Genomic DNA, 22,237 nt, shown 5'->3' on the forward strand with positions numbered 1-22,237 from the left:
CGCCCCGGCCGCCCCGCCCTGTCATCGCCGCCCCGTCCCGTCGCCCCGTCGTCGCCTCGCCGGTGAGCTCGCCCCGGCCGCCATGTCCACACACACACACACACACACACTACACACACACACACACACACTACACACACACACACATTAGTTTGTTTGTTATATTTTTTTCTGTTTTTTAGTTATAAAAATGTTAGAAATTATTCTGTTTTTTAGTTATATAAATATTAGAAATGTTAGTTATATAGAAATGTTATAAATGTTTTCTGTTTTTTAGTTATAGAAATATTTATAGAAATGTTAGCAATTTTTCTATTTTTTAGTTATATAAATAATAGAATTGTTATAGAAATGTTAGTTATATAATCAGGAAATTTTAGAATTAGTTTTAGTTAGATGAATTAGATTAATGTCAAATTGTTAGAATTTGCATATATATAGAATTTTAGTTATCACAATCCAATCATTTAAAAAATGTTACTTTTTGCCGGCATATAGTATTTGTTCTCGACGATATGCCCGGCCCGCATCCTCGCCGTCGACCCGTTCGCGACGACGTCCTGCTTCAGAGGACCCATGTCCGGGACTGGGCTCCGCCGGGCTGGCACTGGGAGGTGCTACCTGGAGGGGCGCGCCGCTCGGTGAGGAACCCGACCTCGGGTCCCGTCGTCGACCCTGATCTTCTTTGGTGGCATTCGCGTGGGCCACATTTGGTGCAGAGACAGCCGGCCCTGCCGGAGGTGGTGCGTCGCCGTGTCAGGGAGGAAGATGAGCACGTCCATCGCTACATGGCTGCTATGGACGACGTTAGATTCTCCACTACTTGGCGGGTTCTCTGGGCAGATGACCGGAGATATGATCCTGTGATGGTTCCTTCTCTTTGGGTGTGCACCGCCCGCGCCCCAGGAACCGCGAGTGGCGCCCTAGATTCTTCTGTAGTACTCGATCTTTATTAGGTACCTAGCCAGTGATGTATTTGATATATAATATTCAAGACGATGTATTCGAGATTATATATATTAAGACGATGATGTATTCGAGATTATATATTGGAGACGATGTATTCGAGATTCAGTTTTTCCTTATTGATTAATTGCATCCATGCATTGTAATTTGAATACTAAATTGTTTTATATTTCTTCTATATTAATTAGTAAAGTAAAAGCTATGGCGGACAATACCCGCAGAGAGAAAGAAGAGGAATTGCTCGACATCATACGCAGCCCTCATAGGCTAGATGATCTAAATGAAGATGACGGCTCCCAATATCTGAACAATACCGGAAAGGGTGATGAAAAGATATTCGATCTCGATGACCGAACTGATGAAGTCATGAACTATGATTATGATGACACAGACAATGTTTGTGATGACACAGACAATGCTGATCTTCAAATAACAAAGACTACCGGCGAGGTATATTTATATAAGCATGCATCATGGTGATCATCACATGTTTTTTTATTGAAGATATATTAACGAATCGATCTTTCTTCTTTCAGCCCTCCGGATCGAGCAAATCAGCTTCTACAGATAGCAAGACAAAGCGAGGCCCGGGCAGATTGTTGAAGGATGGTGTAAAGTACCACATCGAATCCACCAAACTTAGTGGCGAACCCCTCACGCCTAAGAACGTTGCGGACAAGTGGACTCGTCAGTGCGGAGTTCTTGTGAAGGACAAACTCCCGATCTCCATTCAAGAATTGAAAGAGCCAAAGACTAAACGTCCAGGTGTTACTTGGGTCGACGACAGAGCCAAAAAAGACTTGGTGAAATCTTTGGTGGAACATTTCACCCTACTAGATTGTTTCATTGAAGCAGATGTGGAGAAAGTCAAGGCCGCTGCTCTTAAGAAGATGGCAATTGCATTCAACACCCACAAGAAAACTGTATGGGCCAACTACCTCGCTAATGAAAGGAAGACTCCAGATTTCAAGGGAACACTGGAGAAGCAAAGAGAACACTGGAACGATTTCGTGACCTTCAAGGATTCAGAATTATCTAAGGAACGGTCGATGAAAAACAAGGCAAATGCCGCAAGAAAGACGCAGTTCCATAGGCTGGGTCCAGGTGGCTACGCGGTGGAATTGCCTAAGTAGGATAAGTATGAGCAGGAGATGGAGGATGCAGGGGTCACTCCGGTTACTAGGAACTGCCCCCCAGGTGCAGAACTTGGTTCTATGCGCATGGGGGGGCATTGGACCCGAAGACAGGCGAAGTTTCGCGGAAGGCAAATCTAAAAGGAGCCGAACAAAAGATAATTGACGCAATAGAAGAAGCTCAAAGGGGGGTGTTCACGCCCAACAGAGAGAACGACGAGCTTACGCGCACCCTGGGAAATCCTGAACACCCAGGAAGAACACGAGGCAAGGGCATTATTCCCTGGTATGAGGGCTTTTCAGAATGGAACGAGGACTACAGGACCCGTGCAAGAAGGAAGATGGAGGAGGAGAAGAAAAGGAAGCTGGAGGAGGAGCAGAGGAAGCAGGACGCATAACGCCTTCAAGGCCTAGAAGCAAGGCGCGCGGACCTGTCACTCAAATTCCAGCAGCAGCAGCAGCAGATCGACTCACTTAGCCAGGAAACGGGGTCTCAGTAGCGGCAGCAGCAATGGGATGATTGTCCAGCATTGGATAGCACCGTCCCATCCATACCGAGAAGCAGCGTTGGTTCTGCCCCGGGCGACACATTGCTAGATACATACCCTGTGGATGACATCATAGAGAACACTAACTGTGAGCTACACTCCAAAATGAAGAACATATCCATGAAGGTGGCGGACGACGTTGCTTTTCCAGTTACCCCCGAAGCAACCTACCATTGCATCCCGATTCCAGAGGGCTATGCTCGTGTCATGGTTGATGAAGTGGTGGACCCATATTCGGGGCTAACGCTTGACATTCCTGGAGGTGAAGACGAGCGCACACTGGGAGAGGCCATACATCATATCATCCTATGGAGAAAGGATTGCATCATCTTTCGAAGTCCACCGACACCGCGTAGTCTGCCGACTCCTCCTCGAAGTCCGCCACCGAGTCAGCAGACTCCCGCTCCTCCAAGTCCATGAACGCGTGAGACGACTCCTCCTCGAAGTCCGCCACCTCCTCCAAGTCCCCGAACGCGTGAGCTGACTCCTCCGGTTTTAAGTCCGGCACCGTGTCAAGCCACACCTCCTACTTCATGTCCGGCACATCATCAGGCCACTTCTCTTGGTCCAACTCCATGTCAGCCGTCTCCGCTGTCTCAGCAATCGCAGAAGAGACATGCCGCAGCTTTGGTGCATAGCGGTACGAGTCGAGGTAGTTCAGGAAGTACAGGCGGAGACAAGCGATATAAATATGGTCCAAGCCTCGCTCCTCTTCCTCAGAGGCCTTATGACATGACTAAGGAGCAAAACGCAACCATAGTGCAAGCCCAAGTGGACGCCCATTTAGGACCGAAACCGGCACCGCTGCCAAAGGAGAAAGTTCCTGAAAAAGTAATTGACCACTTCATTCGTATGGCTAGAGAACCAGCTCCCAAGCCCCGTTGACTCAGACTATGAGCGCCAAATCAGGAAACTACATCGAGAACGGCTAAAGAAGGAAGCGAGCTCGAGCTCGAGCCAACAAGCAGCTGGCAAAAAATGCGGGAAACCCGTTCCCCAGTTGGGAGAACAGGCGGCGCAAGCGATCCCCCCGCTTGTTGTGCCAACAACACATGAGAGGAGTAGTACGCGCGCCAAATATTATTGTGGGCAAACCGTTAGCGTTCCCCAGCATGGCGATGTGGTAATAACGGAGGATCATATAATGCAGGCTCAAATGCTCAATATCTCTGTTGGACAACTCCTCGAAATCGAGCCCATGCCTACGCTTAGAGAATCGGAAATAGCATGGAAATATGTCCGGGGCCAACCTTTGGTCCATCCAGACAAGGTCAAGGACCTCCCAACGAGAATGTATCAATTGCATCAATGGTACATGAACATTACCAAGATTTCCAATCGAGAGTCCCTCATGGTGAATGTCAAGCATGAGCATTATTACCATGAGAAAGCTCTGGCCATTGAGTATCCAGAACTATTTCAGTTATACAATCAAGACACACTCGACAAGTCCATCGTCAGTTGCTATTGTCTGTAAGTGATTTCTTTCTGTAATTTAAGTCTCAAGCTAGTTATGTAGTGATAATTTTGATCAATCATTACATGTAATTATCCTCACTATATTCTTTTTCTATGGTATTATATGCAGGATGAAGATGTATGAAATGAAAAAAGCTGGACACTATGGCGTTGGGTTCATTGACTTTACCATTAATGAGGACATATGGCAGATTGAATGTTGTCAAGATGCTATAGGGGAAAGCATGCTACAGTTCTTGAAGCGCCTCAATAGCAATGAAGATATATACTTCCTTACAACTTCTCGTGAGTCACACTGTCTTGTACTACAAATTCTGTTTTTTTTTGCTTACTAGCTAGCTAGATGTTAATAATTAAGTGTATACGGTTTACAGTAATTGATTAATTTTATGCACATGCCCGCTTAATTAAGACATGCAAATGTGTGCGTATGCAGTTGGCACTGGGTCTTGTTAGACATTAAAGTTGAGGAAAGAAAAGTTGAATTACTGGACTCACTAACTAAAGAAGATAAAGACTACACCATCGTGAAGGGGATAGTCAACAGGTAATTTCAATCATTATTAACTATATCTCGGCCTATTAATTATTAGTTCGTCATTTCCTGATATGAACTATTTAATAACCCCTTTATTATTTTCTTTGCCGGCGGGCAGGGCATGGGCAAAGTTCATCAAGGTGACTCCAGGCAAGTGGGCAAAAAAGTTGTTTTGGCATCGACCCAAGGTAAGTAATTAAGTAGTACAAGCTAGCTACCATCTCTTTAATTCTTGTTTCAATATCATTAATTAATTATCATGCTTGATTAATCATTATCTGATTCAATTCCATTCTTGTAAAGGCCCTGAAGCAGGCGCCGGGGAATAATCTGTGTGCATTCTACGTTTGCGAGAACATTCGCATGATGACGTGCGAAAGGAGCAGATCTGATAGACAGGACTGGGTACGTTTGTCAGAACACTATTCACACCATTATCGATATCTAGTCACACAACTAACACACATGTATATTGATCTCCTTCTTAACAGTTCAGAGAGGTGCGGGATAAGCTCCTACCATCGGAGCGCATACTAGCACTTCAAGAGGAAATAGCCAGATTTTTGCTCGACCAGGTCATAGATCCCAAAGGAGAATACTATTACCCGCTACCGCCCCTCATGAACCACTTGTCATCGTGCTCCGGAGGCACCAAAGGCAATATATGTAGGAGAAATTGTATATGTATATACATGTGTATGTGTGAATAATTAATGGTGTTGGTTTGTGAGACATTCGATGATATATATATATATTGGCGGTTCTACGTACGAGAAAAATCTATTTAGATATATGCATAACGTGTACAATTTGTAGTATCGTGAATTACCAGCAAACAAAAAAAATTGAATGAAAAATAAATCAAAAACCACCCCAAATATTTAGTACCGGTTGGTGTTACCAACCGGTACTAATGCCCTACGCGCGCCCGGGCCTAGCTCGTGCCACGTGGTGGCACTTTAGCACCGGTTCGTGACGAACCGGTACTAAAGGGGGGGGGGGCTTTAGTCCCCACTCTTTAGTGCCGGTTGGCAAACCGGCACTAAAGGCCGGTTCTGCACTAGTGGTCGGCTGTGGAAACGAAGAGGAGGGGCGACCTGAGGAGGTAGAGAGAGAGAGAGAGAGTTGTGGGCTTGTGGCCACAAGGAGAAGTGGGGAGACATTGAAGTGATAAGGGTAGTGAAGGTAGGTGACGAGGTGAGGAGAATTGAGAGGAAGAGTCAGGTGTTCCTTTTTTCTTAGTTTTTTCGTTTCTTTTCTTTTTTGAGTTGGTTTTTAGCCCTTTTGGTGAAGTCGTAAGTACAGATGTAGCGTTGGGCGTTGTCCAATTCATTTTTTAATCAAAGTAGCCTTTTTTGGTCATTTGGTTTGTATTTAGGGTCGGACTTTGTCCAATTCAGTTTGGCTGTGTGCGTGCGATTTTTCACAATGGGTTAAAAAGGTGTTCAGTCACGATCATTTTGGAAGTTTTATAAAACTATTAAGATTTTTATTATATCAAATTTTATAATCATGCAAGTCATCTTGTGGTCTTTGGATGTTAAATTTCATGGAGTAGGTAGATATTTTGTTCGACGCTTCTAAATAGATAAATTTTGCTATATAGAATGATCCATTGCCAACCATAGAAAGGTTATGATTTTAAATTTTGTCAAGTTCAGTTCAACTTTGATTATACTTACATTTTCTCCAGCATTATTTTTGTCGTTATTTTTGAGTTTTATGCCATGAATTTCTTTTTCCAGTTTTACAAGTATTTGCATCTGAACACTTGGCAGCGATTTTTGAAAGTGTTAAGGGTCATTGGCAAATATTTTATGATAATAATGCTTGGATAGGATTATTTAACACTAACACTTTTGTAATGTTTTCACTCTTTACAGAACCCAAGTGGCAACAAAAAAAGGGAGAGAAAACAAAAAAGTAAATTACTATGTTATGCAATTGAATTTTAATGTTATATTGTGATTTATTTGTTGCATTACTTGTTTGGAATGGGGATAAATAGATGAATTAAATGAGATTTCCACTTCCATATGTTTATTTTAATGATAAAAATAATATTATCTTATGTGCATGAGTATATGTTATTTTGGAATGTGTGACTAGCAAGATGCACGTGCATTGCACGGAACATCAAGATGCACGTGATTGGTGGTCAGACTTAGCGGAGGCATGGGGATGAACGACGCCGGCAGCGGCCATCATGCCAGATTGTTCCACAGACTTCCTGTTTTTATTAATCAACAATGAAGTTGGGAGATAAGGATGAACGAGAGAGGTGCCTGTATCCTTTTGCAAAATTGTCATAGTTTGCTTTCTATCCGTCAGATATAGATCGGACGGTCTATATTGCAAGAGGGCAGCCACAACATCATCCCCAACTCGGGGGTTTATAGGAGCAGAGATAGAATTTTTTTTTCCCGCTGCCATATGTTGCATGTAGAAGAGTGTAATTTGTGCGTTAAAAGAAACGTGTGTTGCACGTGCGCACTTACTAGTTTCAGAAGGGAGGAAGCTTTGTTGGGGAACGTTGCAGAAAATAAAAAAAATTCTACGCTTCACCAAGATCAATCTATGGAGTCATCTAGCAACGAGAGAGAGGAGTGCATCTACATACCCTTGTAGATCGCACGCGGAAGCGTTCAAGAGAACGGGGTTGAGGGAGTCGTACTCGTCGTGATCCAAATCACCGAAGATCCTAGTGCTGAACGGACAGCACCTCCGTGTTCAACACACGTACAGTTGGGGAAGACGTCTCCTCCTTCTTGATCCAGAAAGGGGGAGGGAGAGGTTGATGGAGATCCAGTAGCACGACGACGTGGTGGTGGAAGCAGCGGCGATCTCGGCAGGGCTTCGCCAAGCTCAGCGAGAGGGAGAGGTGTTACGAGGGGAGAGGGAGGCGCCAGGGACTAGGGTGCGGCTGCCCTCCCTCCCCTCTCTTTATATAGGGGGCCTAGGGGGTGCGCCATCCCCTAGAGATCCCATCTCAAGGGGGGGGGGGACTAGGGGGGGGGACTTGCCCCCCAAGTCAAGTGGGGCGCCCCCCCACCCCTAGGGTTTCCAACCCTAGGCGCAGGGGAGGCCCAAGGGGGGAGCACCAGCCCACCAGGGGATGGTTCCCCTCCCACCTCAGCCCATGGGGCCCTCCGGGATAGGTGGCCCCACCCGGTGGACCCCCGGGACCCTTCCGGTGGTCCCAGTACAATATCGGTGACCCCCAAAACTTTCTCGGTGGCCGAAACTGGACTTCCTATATACAGTTCTTCACCTCCGGACCATTCCGGAACTCCTCTTGACGTACGGGATCTCATCCGGGACTCCTAACAACTTTTGGGTTACCGCATACTAATATCTCTACAACCCTAGCGTCACCGAACCTTAAGTGTGTAGACCCTACGGGTTCGGGAGACACGCAGACATGACCGAGACGACTCTTCGGTCAATAACCAACAGCGGGATCTGGATACCCATGTTGGCTCCCACATGCTCCTCGATGATCTCATCGGATGAACCACAATGTCGAGGATTCAAGTAATCCCGTATACAATTCCCTTTGTCAATCGGTACGTTACTTGCCCGAGATTCGATCGTCGATATCCTGATACCTCGTTCAATCTCGTTACCGGCAAGTCACTTTACTCGTACCATAATGCATGATCCCGTGACCAAACACTTGGTCACATTGAGCTCATTATGATGATGCATTACTGAGTGGGCCCAGAGATACCTCTCCGTCATACGGAGTGACAAATCCCAGTCTCGATCCGTGTCAACCCAACAGATACTTTCGGGGATACCCGTAGTATACCTTTATAGTCACCCAGTTACATTGTGACGTTTGGTACACCCAAAGCACCCCTACGGTGTCCGAGAGTTACACGATCTCATGGTCTAAGTAAATGATACTTAACATTGGAAAAGCTCTAGCAAACGAACTACACGATCTTGTGCTATGCTTAGGATTGAGTCTTGTCCATCACATCATTCTCCTAATGATGTGATCCCGTTATCAATGACATCCAATGTCCATAGTCAGGAAACCATGACTATCTATTGATCAACGAGCTAGTCAACTAGAGGCTCACTAGGGATATGTTGTGGTCTATGTATTCACACATGTATGAGGATTTCCGGATAACACAATTATAGCATGAATAACAGACAATTATCATGAACAAGGAAATATAATAATAATCATTTTATTATTGCCTCTAGGGCATATTTCCAACAGTCTCCCACTTGCACTAGAGTCAATAATCTAGTTACATTGTGATGAATCGAACACCCATAGAGTTCTGGTGTTGATCATGTTTTGCTCGCGGAAGAGGTTTAGTCAACGGATCTGCGACATTCAGATCCGTATGCACTTTGCAAATATCTATGTCTCCATCTTGAACATTTTCACGAATGGAGTTGAAGTGACACTTGATGTGCCTGGTCTTCTTGTGAAACCTGGGCTCCTTGGCAAGGGCAATAGCTCCAGTGTTGTCATAGAAGAGAGTGATCGACCCCGACGCATTGGGTATGACTCCTAGGTCGGTGATGAACTCCTTCATCCAGATTGCTTCATGCACTGCCTCCGAGGCTGCCATGTACTCCGCTTCACATGTAGATCCCGCCACGATGCTTTGCTTGCAACTGCACCAGCTTACTGCCCCTCCATTCAAAATATACACGTATCCGGTTTGTAACTTAGAGTCATCCAGATTTGTGTCGAATCTAGCGTCGACGTAACCCTTTACGACGAGCTCTTCGTCACCTCCATATACGAGAAACATATCCTTAGTCATTTTCAGGTACTTCAGGATATTCTTGACCGCTGTCCAGTGTTCCATGCCGGGATTACTTTGGTACCTTCCTACCAAACTTACGGCAAGGTTTACATCAGGTCTGGTACATAGCATGGCATACATAATAGACCCTATAGCCGAGGCATAGGGGATGGCACTCATCTTTTCTCTATCTTCTGCCGTGGTCGGGCATTGAGCTGAGCTCAATTTCACACCTTGCAACACAGGCAAGAACCCCTTCTTGGACTGATCCATATTGAACTTCTTCAATATCTTATCAAGGTATGTGCTTTGTGAAAGACCTATGAGGCGTCTCAATCTATCCCTATAGATCTTGATGCCTAATATGTAAGCAGCTTCTCCAAGGTCCTTCATTGAAAAACACTTATTCAAGTAGGCCTTAATGTTGTCCAAAAGTTCTATATCATTTCCCATCAAAAGTATGTCATCTACATATAATATGAGAAATGCTACAGAGCTCCCACTCACTTTCTTGTAAACGCAGGCTTCTCCATAAGTCTGCATAAACCCAAACGCTTTCATCATCTCATCAAAGTGAATGTTCCAACTCTGAGATGCTTGCACCAGCCCATAAATGGATCGCTGGAGTTTGCATACCTTGTTAGCATTCTCAGGATCGACAAAACCTTCCGGCTGCATCATATACAGTTCTTCCTTAAGATAGCCGTTAAGGAATGCCGTTTTGACGTCCATTTGCCAGATCTCATAATCATAGTATGCGGCAATTGCTAACATGATTCAGACGGACTTCAGCTTCGCTACGGGAGATAAAGTCTCATCGTAGTCAACCCCTTGAACTTGCCGATAACCTTTAGCGACAAGTCGAGCTTTATAGATGGGAACATTACCATCCGCGTTCATCTTCTTCTTAAAGATCCATTTGTTTTCTATCGCTCACCGATCATCGGGCAAGTCTGTCAAAGTCCATACTTTGTTTTCATACATGGATCCTATCTCGGATTGCATGGCTTCAAGCCATTTGTTGGAATCTGGGCCCGCCATCGCTTCTTCATAGTTCGAAGGTTCACCGTTCTCTAACAACATGATTTCTAGGACAGGGTTGCCATACCACTCTGGTGTGGAACGTGTCCTTGTGGACCTATGAAGTTCAGTAGTAACTTGATCCGAAGTACCTTGATCATCATCATTAACTTCCTCTCTAGTCAGTGCAGGCACCACAGGAACATCTTCCTGAGCTGCGCTACTTTCCGGTTCAAGAGGTAGTACTTCATCAAGTTCCACTTTCCTCCCACTTACTTCTTTCGAGAGAAACTCTTTCTCCAGAAAGGACCCGTTCTTGGCAACAAAGATCTTGCCTTCGGATCTGAGGTAGAAGGTATACCCAATGGTTTCCTTAGGGTATCCTATGAAGAAGCATTTTTCCGACTTGGGTTCGAGCTTTTCAGGTTGGAGTTTCTTGACATAAGCATCGCATCCCCAAACTTTTAGAAACGACAACTTAGGTTTCTTCCCAAACCATAATTCATACGGTGTCGTCTCAACGGATTTAGACGGTGCCCTATTTAAAGTGAATGTAGCTGTCTCTAGAACGTATCCCCAAAATGATAGTGGTAAATCGGTGAGTGACATCATAGATCGCACCATATCCAATAGAGTGTGATTTCGACGTTCGGACACACCGTTACGCTGAGGTGTTCCAGGCGGCATGAGTTGTGAAACGATTCCACATTTCCTTAAGTGCATACCAAATTCATGAATTAAATATTCTCCCCCACGATCTGATCGTAAGAACTTTATCTTTCGGTCACGTTGATTCTCTACCTCATTCTGAAATTCCTTGAACTTTTCAAAGGTCTCGGACTTGTGTTTCATCAAGTAGACATACCCATATCTACTCAAGTCGTCAGTGAGAGTGAGAACATAACGATAGCCTCCGCGAGCCTCAACGCTCATTGGACCGCACACATCAGTATGTATGATTTCCAATAAGTTGGTTGCTCGCTTCATTGTTCCAGAGAACGGAGTCTTGGTCATTTTGCCCATGAGGCATGGTTCGCATGTGTCAAAAGATTCGTAATCGAGAGACTCTAAAAGTCCATCAGCATGGAGCTTCTTCATGCGCTTGACACCAATGTGACCAAGGCGGCAGTGCCACAAGTATGTGGGACTATCGTTATCAACCTTACATCTTTTCGTATTCACATTATGAATATGTGTAACATCACGTTCGAGATTCATTAAGAATAAACCATTGACCAACGGGGCATGACCATAAAACATATCTCTCATATAAATAGAACAACCATTATTCTCGGATTTAAATGAGTAGCCATCTCGTACTAAACAAGATCCAGATACAATATTCATGCTCAAAGCTGGCACTAAATAACAATTATTGAGGTTTAAAACTAATCCCGTAGGTAAATGTAGAGGTAGCGTGCCGACGGCGATCACATCGACCTTAGAACCATTCCCGACGCGCATCGTCACCTCGTCCTTCGCCAGTCTCCGCTTATTCCGCAGCTCCTGTTTTGAGTTACAAATATGAGCAACCGCACCGGTATCAAATACCCAGGAGCTACTACGAGTACTGTAAGGTACACATCAATTACATGTATATCACATATACCTTTAGTGTTGCCGGCCTTCTTGTCCACTACGTATTTGGGGCAGTTCCGCTTCCAGTGTCCGCTTCCCTTGCAATAAAAGCACTTAGTCTCAGGCTTGGGTCCATTCTTTGGCTTCTTCCCGGCAACTGGCTTACCGGGCGCGGCAACTCCCTTGCCATCCTTCTTGAAGTTCTTCTTACCCTTGCCTTTCTTGAACTTAGTGGTTTTATTGACCATCAACACTTGATGTTCCTTTTTGATTTCCACCTCCACTGATTTCAGCATTGAAAATACTTCAGGAATAGTTTTCACCATCCTCTGCATATTGTAGTTCATCACAAAGCTCTTATAGCTAGGTGGGAGCGACTGAAGGATTCTGTCAATGACCGCCTCGTTCGGGAGGTTAATGTCCAGCTGGGACAGGCGGTTGTGCAACCTAGACATTTTGAGTATGTGCTCACTGACAGAACTATTTTCCTCCATCTTACAACTGTAGAACTTGTCGGAGACTTCATATCTCTCGACCCGGGCATGAGCTTGGAAAACCATTTTCAGCTCTTCGAACATCTCATATGCTCCGTGTTTCTCAAAACGCTTTTGGAGCCCCAGTTCTAAGCTGTAAAGCATGCCGCACTGAACGAGGGAGTAATCATCAACACGTGACTGCCAAGCGTTCATAATGTCTTGGTTCTCTGGGATGGGTGCATCACCTAGCGGTCCTTCTAGGACATATGCTTTCTTGGAAGCTATGAGGATGATCCTCAGGTTCCGGACCCACTCCGTATAGTTGCTGCCATCATCTTTCAGCTTGGTTTTCTCTAGGAACGCGTTGAAGTTGAGGTTGACATGAGCGTTGGCCATTTGATCTACAAGACATTTTGCAAAGGTTTTTAGACTAAGTTCATATAATCAAATTATTTAATGAACTCCCACTCAGATTAGACATCCCTCTAGTCATCTAAGTGATACATGATCCGACTCAACTAGACCATGTCCGATCATCATGTGAGACGGACTAGTCATCATCGGTGAACATCTCCATGTTGATCGTATCTTCCATACGACTCATGTTCGACCTTTCGGTCTCTTGTGTTCCGAGGCCATGTCTGTACATGCTAGGCTCGTCAAGTCAACCTAAGTGTTTTGCATGTGTAAATCTGTCTTGCACCCGTTGTATGTGGACGTTGGAATCTATCACACCCGATCATCACGTGGTGCTTCGAGACAACGAACTTTCGCAATGGCACACAGTTAGGGGGAACACTTTCTTGAAATTATTATGAGGGATCATCTTATTTACTACCGTCGTTCTAAGCAAATAAGATGCAAAAACAAGATAAACATCACATGCAATCAAATAGTGACATGATATGGCCAATATCATATTGCTCCTTTGATCTCCATCTTCGGGGCGCCATGATCATCTTCGTCACCGGCATGACACCATGATCTCCATCATCATGATCTCCATCATCGTGTCTCCATGAAGTTGTTCGCCAACTATTACTTCTACTACTATGGCTAACGGTTTAGCAATAAAGTAAAGTAATTACATGGCGTTTATTCATTGACACGCAGGTCATACAATAATTAAGACAACTCCTATGGCTCCTGCCGGTTGTCATACTCATCGACATGCAAGTCGTGATTCCTATTACAAGAACATGATCTCATACATCACATATACATCATTCATCACAACCTTTGGCCATATCACATCACAAGGCATATGCTGCAAAAACAAGTTAGACGTCCTCTAATTGTTGTTGCATGTTTTTACGTGGCTGCAATAGGGTTCTAGCAAGAACATTTCTTACCTACATAAAAGCCACAATGTGATATGCCATTTTCTATTTACCCTTCATAAGGACCCTTTTCATCGAATCCGATCCGACTAAAGTGGGAGAGACAGACACCCGCTAGCCACCTTATGCAACTAGTGCATGTCAGTCGGTGGAACCCGTCTCACGTAAGCGTACGTGTAAGGTCGGTCCGGGCCGCTTCATCCCACGATGCCGCCGAAACAAGATAAGACTAGTAGTGGCAAGAAAATTGACAACATCTACGCCCACAACAAATTTGTGTTCTACTAGTGCAAATAAACTACGCATAGACCTAGCTCATGATGCCACTGTTGGGGAACGTTGCAGAAAATAAAAAAATTCTACGCTTCACCAAGATCAATCTATGGAGTCATCTAGCAACAAGAGAGAGGAGTGCATCTACATACCCTTGTAGATCGCCCGCGGAAGCGTTCAAGAGAACGGGGTTGAGGGAGTCGTACTCGTCGTGATCCAAATCACTGAAGATCCTAGTGCCGAACGGACATCACCTCCGCGTTCAACACACGTATGGTTGGGGAAGACGTCTCCTCCTTCTTGATCCAGCAAGGGGGAGGGAGAGGTTGATGGAGATCCAGCAGAACGACGGCGTGGTGGTGGAAGCAGCGGTGATCTCGGCAGGGCTTCGCCAAGCTCAGCGAGAGGGAGAGGTGTTACGAGGGGAGAGGGAGGCGCCAGGGACTAGGGTGCGGCTGCCCTCCCTCCCCCCTCTTTATATAGGGGGCCTAGGGGGTGCGCCGGCCCCTAGAGATCCCATCTCAAGGGGGGGCGGCCTAGGGTGGAGACATGCCCCCCAAGTCAAGTGGGCCCCCCATCCCTAGGGTTTCCAACCCTAGGTGCAGGGGAGGCCCAAGGGGGGCGCACCAGCCCACCAGGGGCTGGTTCCCCTCCCACCTCAGCCCATGGGGCCCTCCGGGATAGATGGCCCCACCCGGTGGACCCCTGGGACCCTTCTGGTGGTCCCGGTACAATACCGGTGACCCCCGAAACTTTCCCGGTGGCCGAAACTGGACTTTCTATATACAATTCTTCACCTCCGGACCATTCCGGAACTCCTCGTGACATCCGGGATCTCATCCGGGACTCCGAACAACTTTCGGGTTACCGCATACTAATATCTCTACAACCCTAGCATCACCGAACCTTAAGTGTGTAGACCCTACGGGTTCGGGAGACACGCAGACATGACCGAGACGACTCTCCGGTCAATAACCAATAGCGTGATCTGGATACCCATGTTGGCCCCCACATGCTCCTCGATGATCTCATCGGATGAACCACGATGTCGAGGATTCAAGTAATCCCGTATACAATTCCCTTTGTCAATCGGTACGTTACTTGCCCGAGATTCGATCGTCGGTATCCCAATACCTCGTTCAATCTCGTTACCGGCAAGTCACTTTACTCGTACCATAATGCATGATCCCGTGACCAAACACTTGGTCACATTGAGCTCATTATGATGATGCATTACCGAGTGGGCCCAGAGATACCTCTCCGTCATACGGAGTGACAAATCCCAGTCTCGATCCGTGTCAACCCAACAGATACTTTCGGGGATACCTGTAGTATACCTTTATAGTCACCCAGTTACGTTGTGACATTTGGTATACCCAAAGCACCCCTACGGCATCCGCGAGTTACACGATCTCATGGTCTAAGGAAATGATACTTAACATTGGAAAAGCTCTAGCAAACGAACTACACGATCTTGTGCTATGCTTAGGATTGGGTCTTGTCCATCACATCATTCTCCTAATGATGTGATCCCGTTATCAATGACATCAAATGTTCATAGTGAGGAAACCATGACTATCTGTTGATCAACGAGCTAGTCAACTAGAGGCTCACTAGGGACATGTTGTGGTCTATGTATTCACACATGTGTTACGATTTTTGGATAACACAATTATAGCATGAATAACAGACAATTATCATGAACAAGGAAATATAATAATAATCATTTTATTATTGCTTCTAGGGCATATTTCCAACAAGCTTGTTACGACAACATGTACTTTTCTAGTAGTTTGTCTTAAACACCAAAGGGTCCGATAGAAAAGTACCTATATGAACCCAACAAGAAGATGCGCTATAGAGGGTGTGTCACGAGAATCTCATTAATTCATGGACGACTCATGAGTCCATCATGAACTATAGGGTGTGTTGGGTTGTTTGGATCAATTTTGCCAGTGTTGCATGTGTTTCTCGGATGTGCCTGATTGAGAAAAAACAGACCAAAAATCATCATCTGCACATAGTTCGATTGCTCGCATCTAGGATCGCCGTAGGAACTAATTTTGACCCGTCGTTTGATTGGCTGTGTTGCAGTAGACGCACATATGACATGTTGTTTGATTACAACCGGTATAAGTTGTTGTCACCACTTCTCACTAGTGATAACCTTAGCACACACAATCTGAACATAGTTTCAGTCCTAACTAGGAAACGAATCACAATTCAACTACTATCAAATGGGAGTACAATAGAGCCATATGGCTGAAGGGTAAAGTTCATCTATGCTAACTAGGTGGAAGCCCTTCTTCTTCTTCTTCTTCTTCTTCTTCTTCTTCTTCTTCTTCTTCTTCTTCTTCTTCTTCTTCTTCTCTTCTGCTGCTGCTCTTGCTCCTCTTCTTCTTCAGATCCTTGTTTGGCCTATGTTATCCCAAATTGCATGTGCCCACTTCATCCTTTTGTTCTTTCAGGCTTCGTTGTCAAAATGCCTCGACATCATGGCGGGAGCTGACAACATCGCCAGGCGTCACATCTTCCTCCCCAGGCACCAATTCATCATAACCCCACTGCAGGATCCAGTTATGCAGAATGCAACAGGCAATCACACGCTTAACCTGGGTGGGGAAAGTGTGGAATTACTTCTGATCTAGAATCTTAAACCTGTTCTTCCAGGATCCCTCTCAACAGTAACTCTAAGGCCGGAGTGTCTGGAATTAAACAGCTCCTGTGGAGTCCTAGGATAGTTCCTACCAGTGAATTAGTTCAGATGGTATCTTGTTTTTCTGAAGGGTGGAAGAAAAACTTGCCGACATGCATAGCCAACATCTTCTAGGTAGAACTTGTCATTGGGATGTTGATGCCATCAGTACAACTCATGCTGTCACTGAGAATGTTATCATCGTATGTTGATCCTTTCCAGACAGCCAGCACATATGTGAACTTCATATCGAAGTCAACGGTAGCAAGCACATTCTGGCGTGTGTAGTGCTTTCTACCCATGTATGCTGCAGACTGTGACCTCGACACTTTGGCAGTGACATGAGTGCCATCTATTGCCCCAATGCAATCCTGAAATGGCATGAACTAGATACAAGCATACCAAGGCATGAACTAGATACTGTCAGTGCTCACCTTAAAGTATGGATACCATCTTGGGCTAGTGCGAATCTTGGTAGGAGTCCGGCCGGTTGGTGACACGATCATATCTCTTCTAAGTTCCCCAACAACATACAAAACTTGCCTGAAGTACCTGGAGAAATCTTTCTTGCATATGATGTTAGATTTGTTATAGTACCCTAGAGAAATCGGTAGAGAAGGATGACCCCTCGGGAATTCCATTGTGAGCGCTCCTCTTCTTCACCTTAAGCGAATAACTATATGGGTTGATTGCTGACATGGCCCGCTAAAACATGTATGGTTTTACCTTTTGTAATGTTTGAGAAATATCCATTTACGTCATACATGTTTTTCAAAACATTATAGTAAAAAATTCAATAATAAAATTATTCATGTATTGCAGGGAAATTTAGTATTTCAAAATATTGGTTCGCATTTATAAAAAGGGAGTACCTAGAACTCATCTAGATGAAATATAATTTGGTCTCATTCACTTTGAAAATAAGAACAGATACAACCCACGTCAACACACACGCATCTTATAGTATCACATCCAATGGCTATAAAAGGTGAATGAGACCAAATTATATCTCATCTAGATGAGTTCTAGCAAAACTGTTATGAAATATTGATCATGCCAATTTAAGGAAATGGTCCATGGAAAAATATTCATTTATTCAAAATATTTTTGTATGCATAGAAAAAATATGTTTTCCTGCAGTTTTGAAAAAAAAGTTCTTGTAGTTGCTAAAAAACAAGTAAAAACACAAAAGAACAAATAGCAGAAGGCAAAAGAAGTAAAGAAAAACGACAAAAAAGTGAAAACAAATAGAGAAAAACGAAAGCCGTAACATGGGCCATATTAGTGGTCGTTCCATGTGCAAATGCTTGAGGCGATTTGACATGTAACATAACCTTTGTACATAGGCTGAAGATAAGCCTGATCTGTGGCGCAGTGCTGATACTTGATATATACATACGCCTATGTGCAGTGTGCTCTTCTCCCTGCTGCGCGCGGCTTCCAGTTCCATCTCGGTTTAGCTCCCACATCTCCATTCAACCTCCCTCTCTGCTAGCTAGCTAGCTGCTTGATCGATCGATGGCGTCGGCGTCGACCCTGGGGCGGCAGCTGCTCGAGGAGGCGCGGGCGCCGGTATTCGCGGCGTGGTTGCGTGGTCTGCGGCGGCAGATCCACCAGCACCCGGAGCTGGCCTTCCAGGAGCACCGCACCTCGGCGCTCGTGCGCGCCGAGCTGGACGCCCTCGCCATCCCCTACGTCTGGCCCGTCGCACGCACCGGTGTCGTCGCCACCATCGCCGGCAGCGCCGGCCCCGGCCCCGTATTCGCGCTCCGAGCAGACATGGACGCGCTGCCCATCCAGGTCAGTAATAATGCAAAATACTCCCTTCATTTCTAAATATTTGTCTTTCTAGACATTTCAAATGTACTACTACATACGGATGCATGTAGATATATTTTAGAATTTAGATTCACTCATTTTGCTCCGTATGTAGTCACTTGTTGAAATGTCTAGAAAGGCAAATATTTAAGAACGGAGGGAGTAGTAAATGGCTGACATAGAAGTAATTGCACGCAGAAGGCGAGGCTGTATATGAAAATGGATCCAAGTTTTAAGTTATCATTGGTTAATTAGCTCGATTGGTAGGTAGCAATAGGATCGAGTGGGACTGCTTGTCTAGAAAATGAAGAAGTAAACGATCTTCTATTAATTAAATGCACCACGCAGGATGCACGAGAGCCTGGAATCTTATTAGCTACGCAAGTTGTCATGCTCATGTAAGGAGTATTGTATCGTTAGTCAACTTTATTGTCACTGAGTTAGCATTGGAAGCCATAGAAGAACTGATTAGTGCAGACAAGTTGCAACTCAACATCAAGCGTTAACTTGTTTCTTTATTACTCCCTCCGTTCATAAATATTTGTCTTTCTAGAGATTTCAACAAGTGACTACGTACGGAGCAAAATGAGTGAATCTACACTCTAAAATATGTCTATATACATCCGTATGTGATAGTTTATTTGGAATCTCTAAAAAGACAAATATTTAGAAACGGAGAGAGTAGCTGATACCATGTACGCTCGATCGATCCATAATCCATTAAATAGGCATGCATGGATGAGTGCAGGAGATGGTAGAGTCGGAGTTCAAGAGCAAAGAAGACGGCAAGATGCATGCGTGCGGGCACGACGCGCACGTCGCCATGCTTCTCGGAGCAGCCAAGCTGCTTCAATCCCGCAGGGACAATCTCAAGGTAATTAGTTATCTCTATATCCATGGAAAAAACCTTGTGTGTTTTTGGTTATGCCATTTTTTTTTATAACAGAGTCAAAAGATTTGCCTCCTCTATTAGTTAAGCAGAATAGAGTTATGTTAATTTTCCTTCACTGGAATCTTGGTGAATTTCAGTCATCTAACATTGTACAGAAAAACGTTTATAATGTTATTGTGGTTTTTTAGTGAGACACCATTCAAACAAAGTTGAATGCCAATACGAAGTTAAGCCTTGCTAACGCAACCTACGAGTGGTCATTCTTGTTTAAAATGAACTATAATCAGGGCACGGTGAAGCTCGTTTTCCAGCCGGCGGAGGAAGGCCACGCCGGCGGTTACCACGTGCTGCAGGAAGGTGTCCTTGACGACGTGGATGCCATCTTTGGAATGCACATCGACACGTTTTTGCCGGTGGGCACTGTTTGCTCCAGACCCGGTGCGTTCCTCGCCGGATCAGCTCGCTTCAAAGCGACCATCGTTGGGAAGGGCGGTCATGGAGCCATGCCACACGGCGCCGTCGACCCGGTGGTCGCCGCTTCCTCGGCCGTGCTTAGCCTCCAGCAGATCATTGCCCGTGAGGTCGATCCCCTTCAGGGTGCGGTAAGTTCGCGTACGTTTTTGCTATGAATACCTATATAAGTGTTTTTTTTTCTACTCGTTACACTCAGATTATCACGTGATGTGGAGATGTAGAATGAGAGGCAGACAAAACGAATTTGTAAAGAATCCAATGGGTCAGCTCTGTAGCAATGAGTCGTCTGTTCTGATAAACTGTAATTTAGTACAGATTTAGTGAAGTATTTCAAAAGATCATGGCTGGCAGCTCACACCATTGTCAATGCTTGGCTCGTCCCTGGATTGCAGGGTAAAGAATGTTGCGATCGCGGAGCAAAGCATGGAGACATTGACGGCATGGTCACAATTAGCTACTCCCTCCGTTCCAAATTACTCGTCGTGGTTTTAGTTCAAATTTGAACTAAAACCACGACGAGTAATTTGGAACGGAGGGAGTATATAATAGGGGATCACATTAGGTTTTGAAGGTTTTAGGGTGCTGCGAGACTGGGACTTGCCATGTTGGAGAAGAATCACTGTCCATTGGCATAGATAGAGACTAGAGAGATTGCCTATGTCGGACTAAAGTTTTGGAGGGAGATAAGGAGTTTATCAAGGGGCGGGATATAAGAGCTGTCACTTCTTTCTGTTGCCAAATTTGAGAGGGCATACGATAGCCATGTTTTCTAAAACAACTTGTGTCCACAATGAGGGACGAAATTGATCGGAGTAGTTCTAGTTCTTAATCACATTTAACCATGTGAATGTGTCTGATTAATGATGCACTCCATGCATGTTTGATCAATGCAGGTGGTGTCGGTGACCTTCATCAAAGGAGGTGAAACATTCAACGTCATTCCGGAATCTGTGACCTTGGGTGGCACCTGCAGGAGTATGACAACAGAAGGATTATCCTACCTCATGAAGAGGATCAGAGAGGTAACTACAACATGTTTATGGGATTAAATGGTTCCATGGCATGTCTACAAGAAACTAATCATCATTCTAGTCATCATTCTCCACTTTAATTTCTTCTAAGTAACATAGAGCAATGCATGGATTTAATTAAAGGTGATCGAGGGCCAGGCGGCGGTGGGCCGATGCTCGGCAACGGTGGACTTCATGGAGGAAGAGCTTCGGCCGTACCCGGCGACCGTAAACGATGAGGGCATGTACGTGCATGCCAAGGCAGTGGCAGAGGACATGCTTGGGGAGGAGAACGTGAGCCTCTGCCCCCAGGTGATGGCGGCGGAGGATTTCGGGTTCTACGCTCAGAAGATCCCGGCCGCTTTCTTCTTTGTCGGTGTCCACCCCGCTGGTGAGGAGATCAACCATGTGCACACACCATACCTGGTGATCGATGAGGATGTGCTCCCCGTTGGTGCCGCCATGCATGCTGCCGTGGCCATTGAGTTTTTTAACAAGCATACCGTCTCCTCTCCTTCTCTGTCCTGATATCTCTGTATACTTGTATCGTTAGTACAAAAAGACATGTCACATACTATTTTGCATCCCAAGCATTTTTTAAAACAATCGAGGATTCACTACGGATGTGGCTTCAGGTCTTTGTTGGATGATATTCAACATGGTCCAAAACTTACAACTACTAAAAATATTAGAAAAAATGAATCCACCTAGTTTCCTTTGCCACATGACCACAATGCCGACCTTTGGATCCGCATGGGAGCCGAGTCCGATGACTCGATTCCAATTGCATGATCTCAAATGGATATGTTCATGATACCCTTCATCCCCAATCTGTCAATCGCGACAAACCCGATGTTGAGCACGATGACACAGCCGTCAACAACGGCAATGTTGGTGACTATCCGATCCGAGCAGCTCTGTGTGTGATGTTCTAGCAAATACATATGTGTTGTAGTTTCTTCAGTGAGAAGCATTGTCAAATCCATAAAGTAGAACTAGAACAAGTAAGCATTTTTTTTTATGAAAAATCAACTTAATTAAAGCAACGCCCATCCAGGTGAGCAACCGTATGGTGATATATGGTAAATGCAAACAAGATCGGAAAGTGTTCACTAGGCTCGGGGAAACAAAACAAAAATCAGGGTGAACAAAAAAAGGGATGGGTCGAGTTTTTTTTTTTTTGACGAAGCAACGAACCGACTTAAGAAGTGTTTTTATGACT

At 45.0% G+C, this 22,237-nt stretch overlaps 1 protein-coding gene across 2 annotated transcripts; it reads left to right on the plus strand.

The window, feature by feature from the left end:
- Window positions 1-18,250: 18,250 nt before the first annotated feature.
- Window positions 18,251-21,621, plus strand: LOC119306692 (IAA-amino acid hydrolase ILR1-like 3). Of its 2 annotated transcripts, none has more exons than XM_037582849.1 (5): window positions 18,251-18,621; window positions 19,388-19,513; window positions 19,819-20,133; window positions 20,899-21,027; window positions 21,160-21,621. In XM_037582849.1, exons 1-5 carry the CDS (start codon window positions 18,340-18,342, stop codon window positions 21,541-21,543), a joined length of 1,236 nt encoding a protein of 411 aa, XP_037438746.1. In that variant the 5' UTR covers window positions 18,251-18,339; the 3' UTR covers window positions 21,544-21,621. The 2 variants fall into 2 exon arrangements, with proteins under 2 accessions (XP_037438746.1, XP_037438747.1); XM_037582850.1 differs by having other exon boundaries at window positions 19,831-20,133.
- Window positions 21,622-22,237: the final 616 nt, after the last annotated feature.

Source organism: Triticum dicoccoides, chromosome 5B, assembly GCF_002162155.2.
Source record: "Triticum dicoccoides isolate Atlit2015 ecotype Zavitan chromosome 5B, WEW_v2.0, whole genome shotgun sequence".
NCBI lineage: Eukaryota > Viridiplantae > Streptophyta > Magnoliopsida > Poales > Poaceae > Triticum > Triticum dicoccoides.

Bases quoted from the DNA above. Each gene is read 5' to 3' on its own strand.
- LOC119306692 (XM_037582849.1), top strand. From the start codon at position 18,340: ATGGCGTCGGCGTCGACCCTGGGGCGGCAGCTGCTCGAGGAGGCGCGG. The intron at 19,514-19,818 runs GTAATTAGTTAT...AACTATAATCAG, and splicing joins CCCGCAGGGACAATCTCAAG to GGCACGGTGAAGCTCGTTTT. The intron at 20,134-20,898 runs GTAAGTTCGCGT...TGATCAATGCAG, and splicing joins TCGATCCCCTTCAGGGTGCG to GTGGTGTCGGTGACCTTCAT.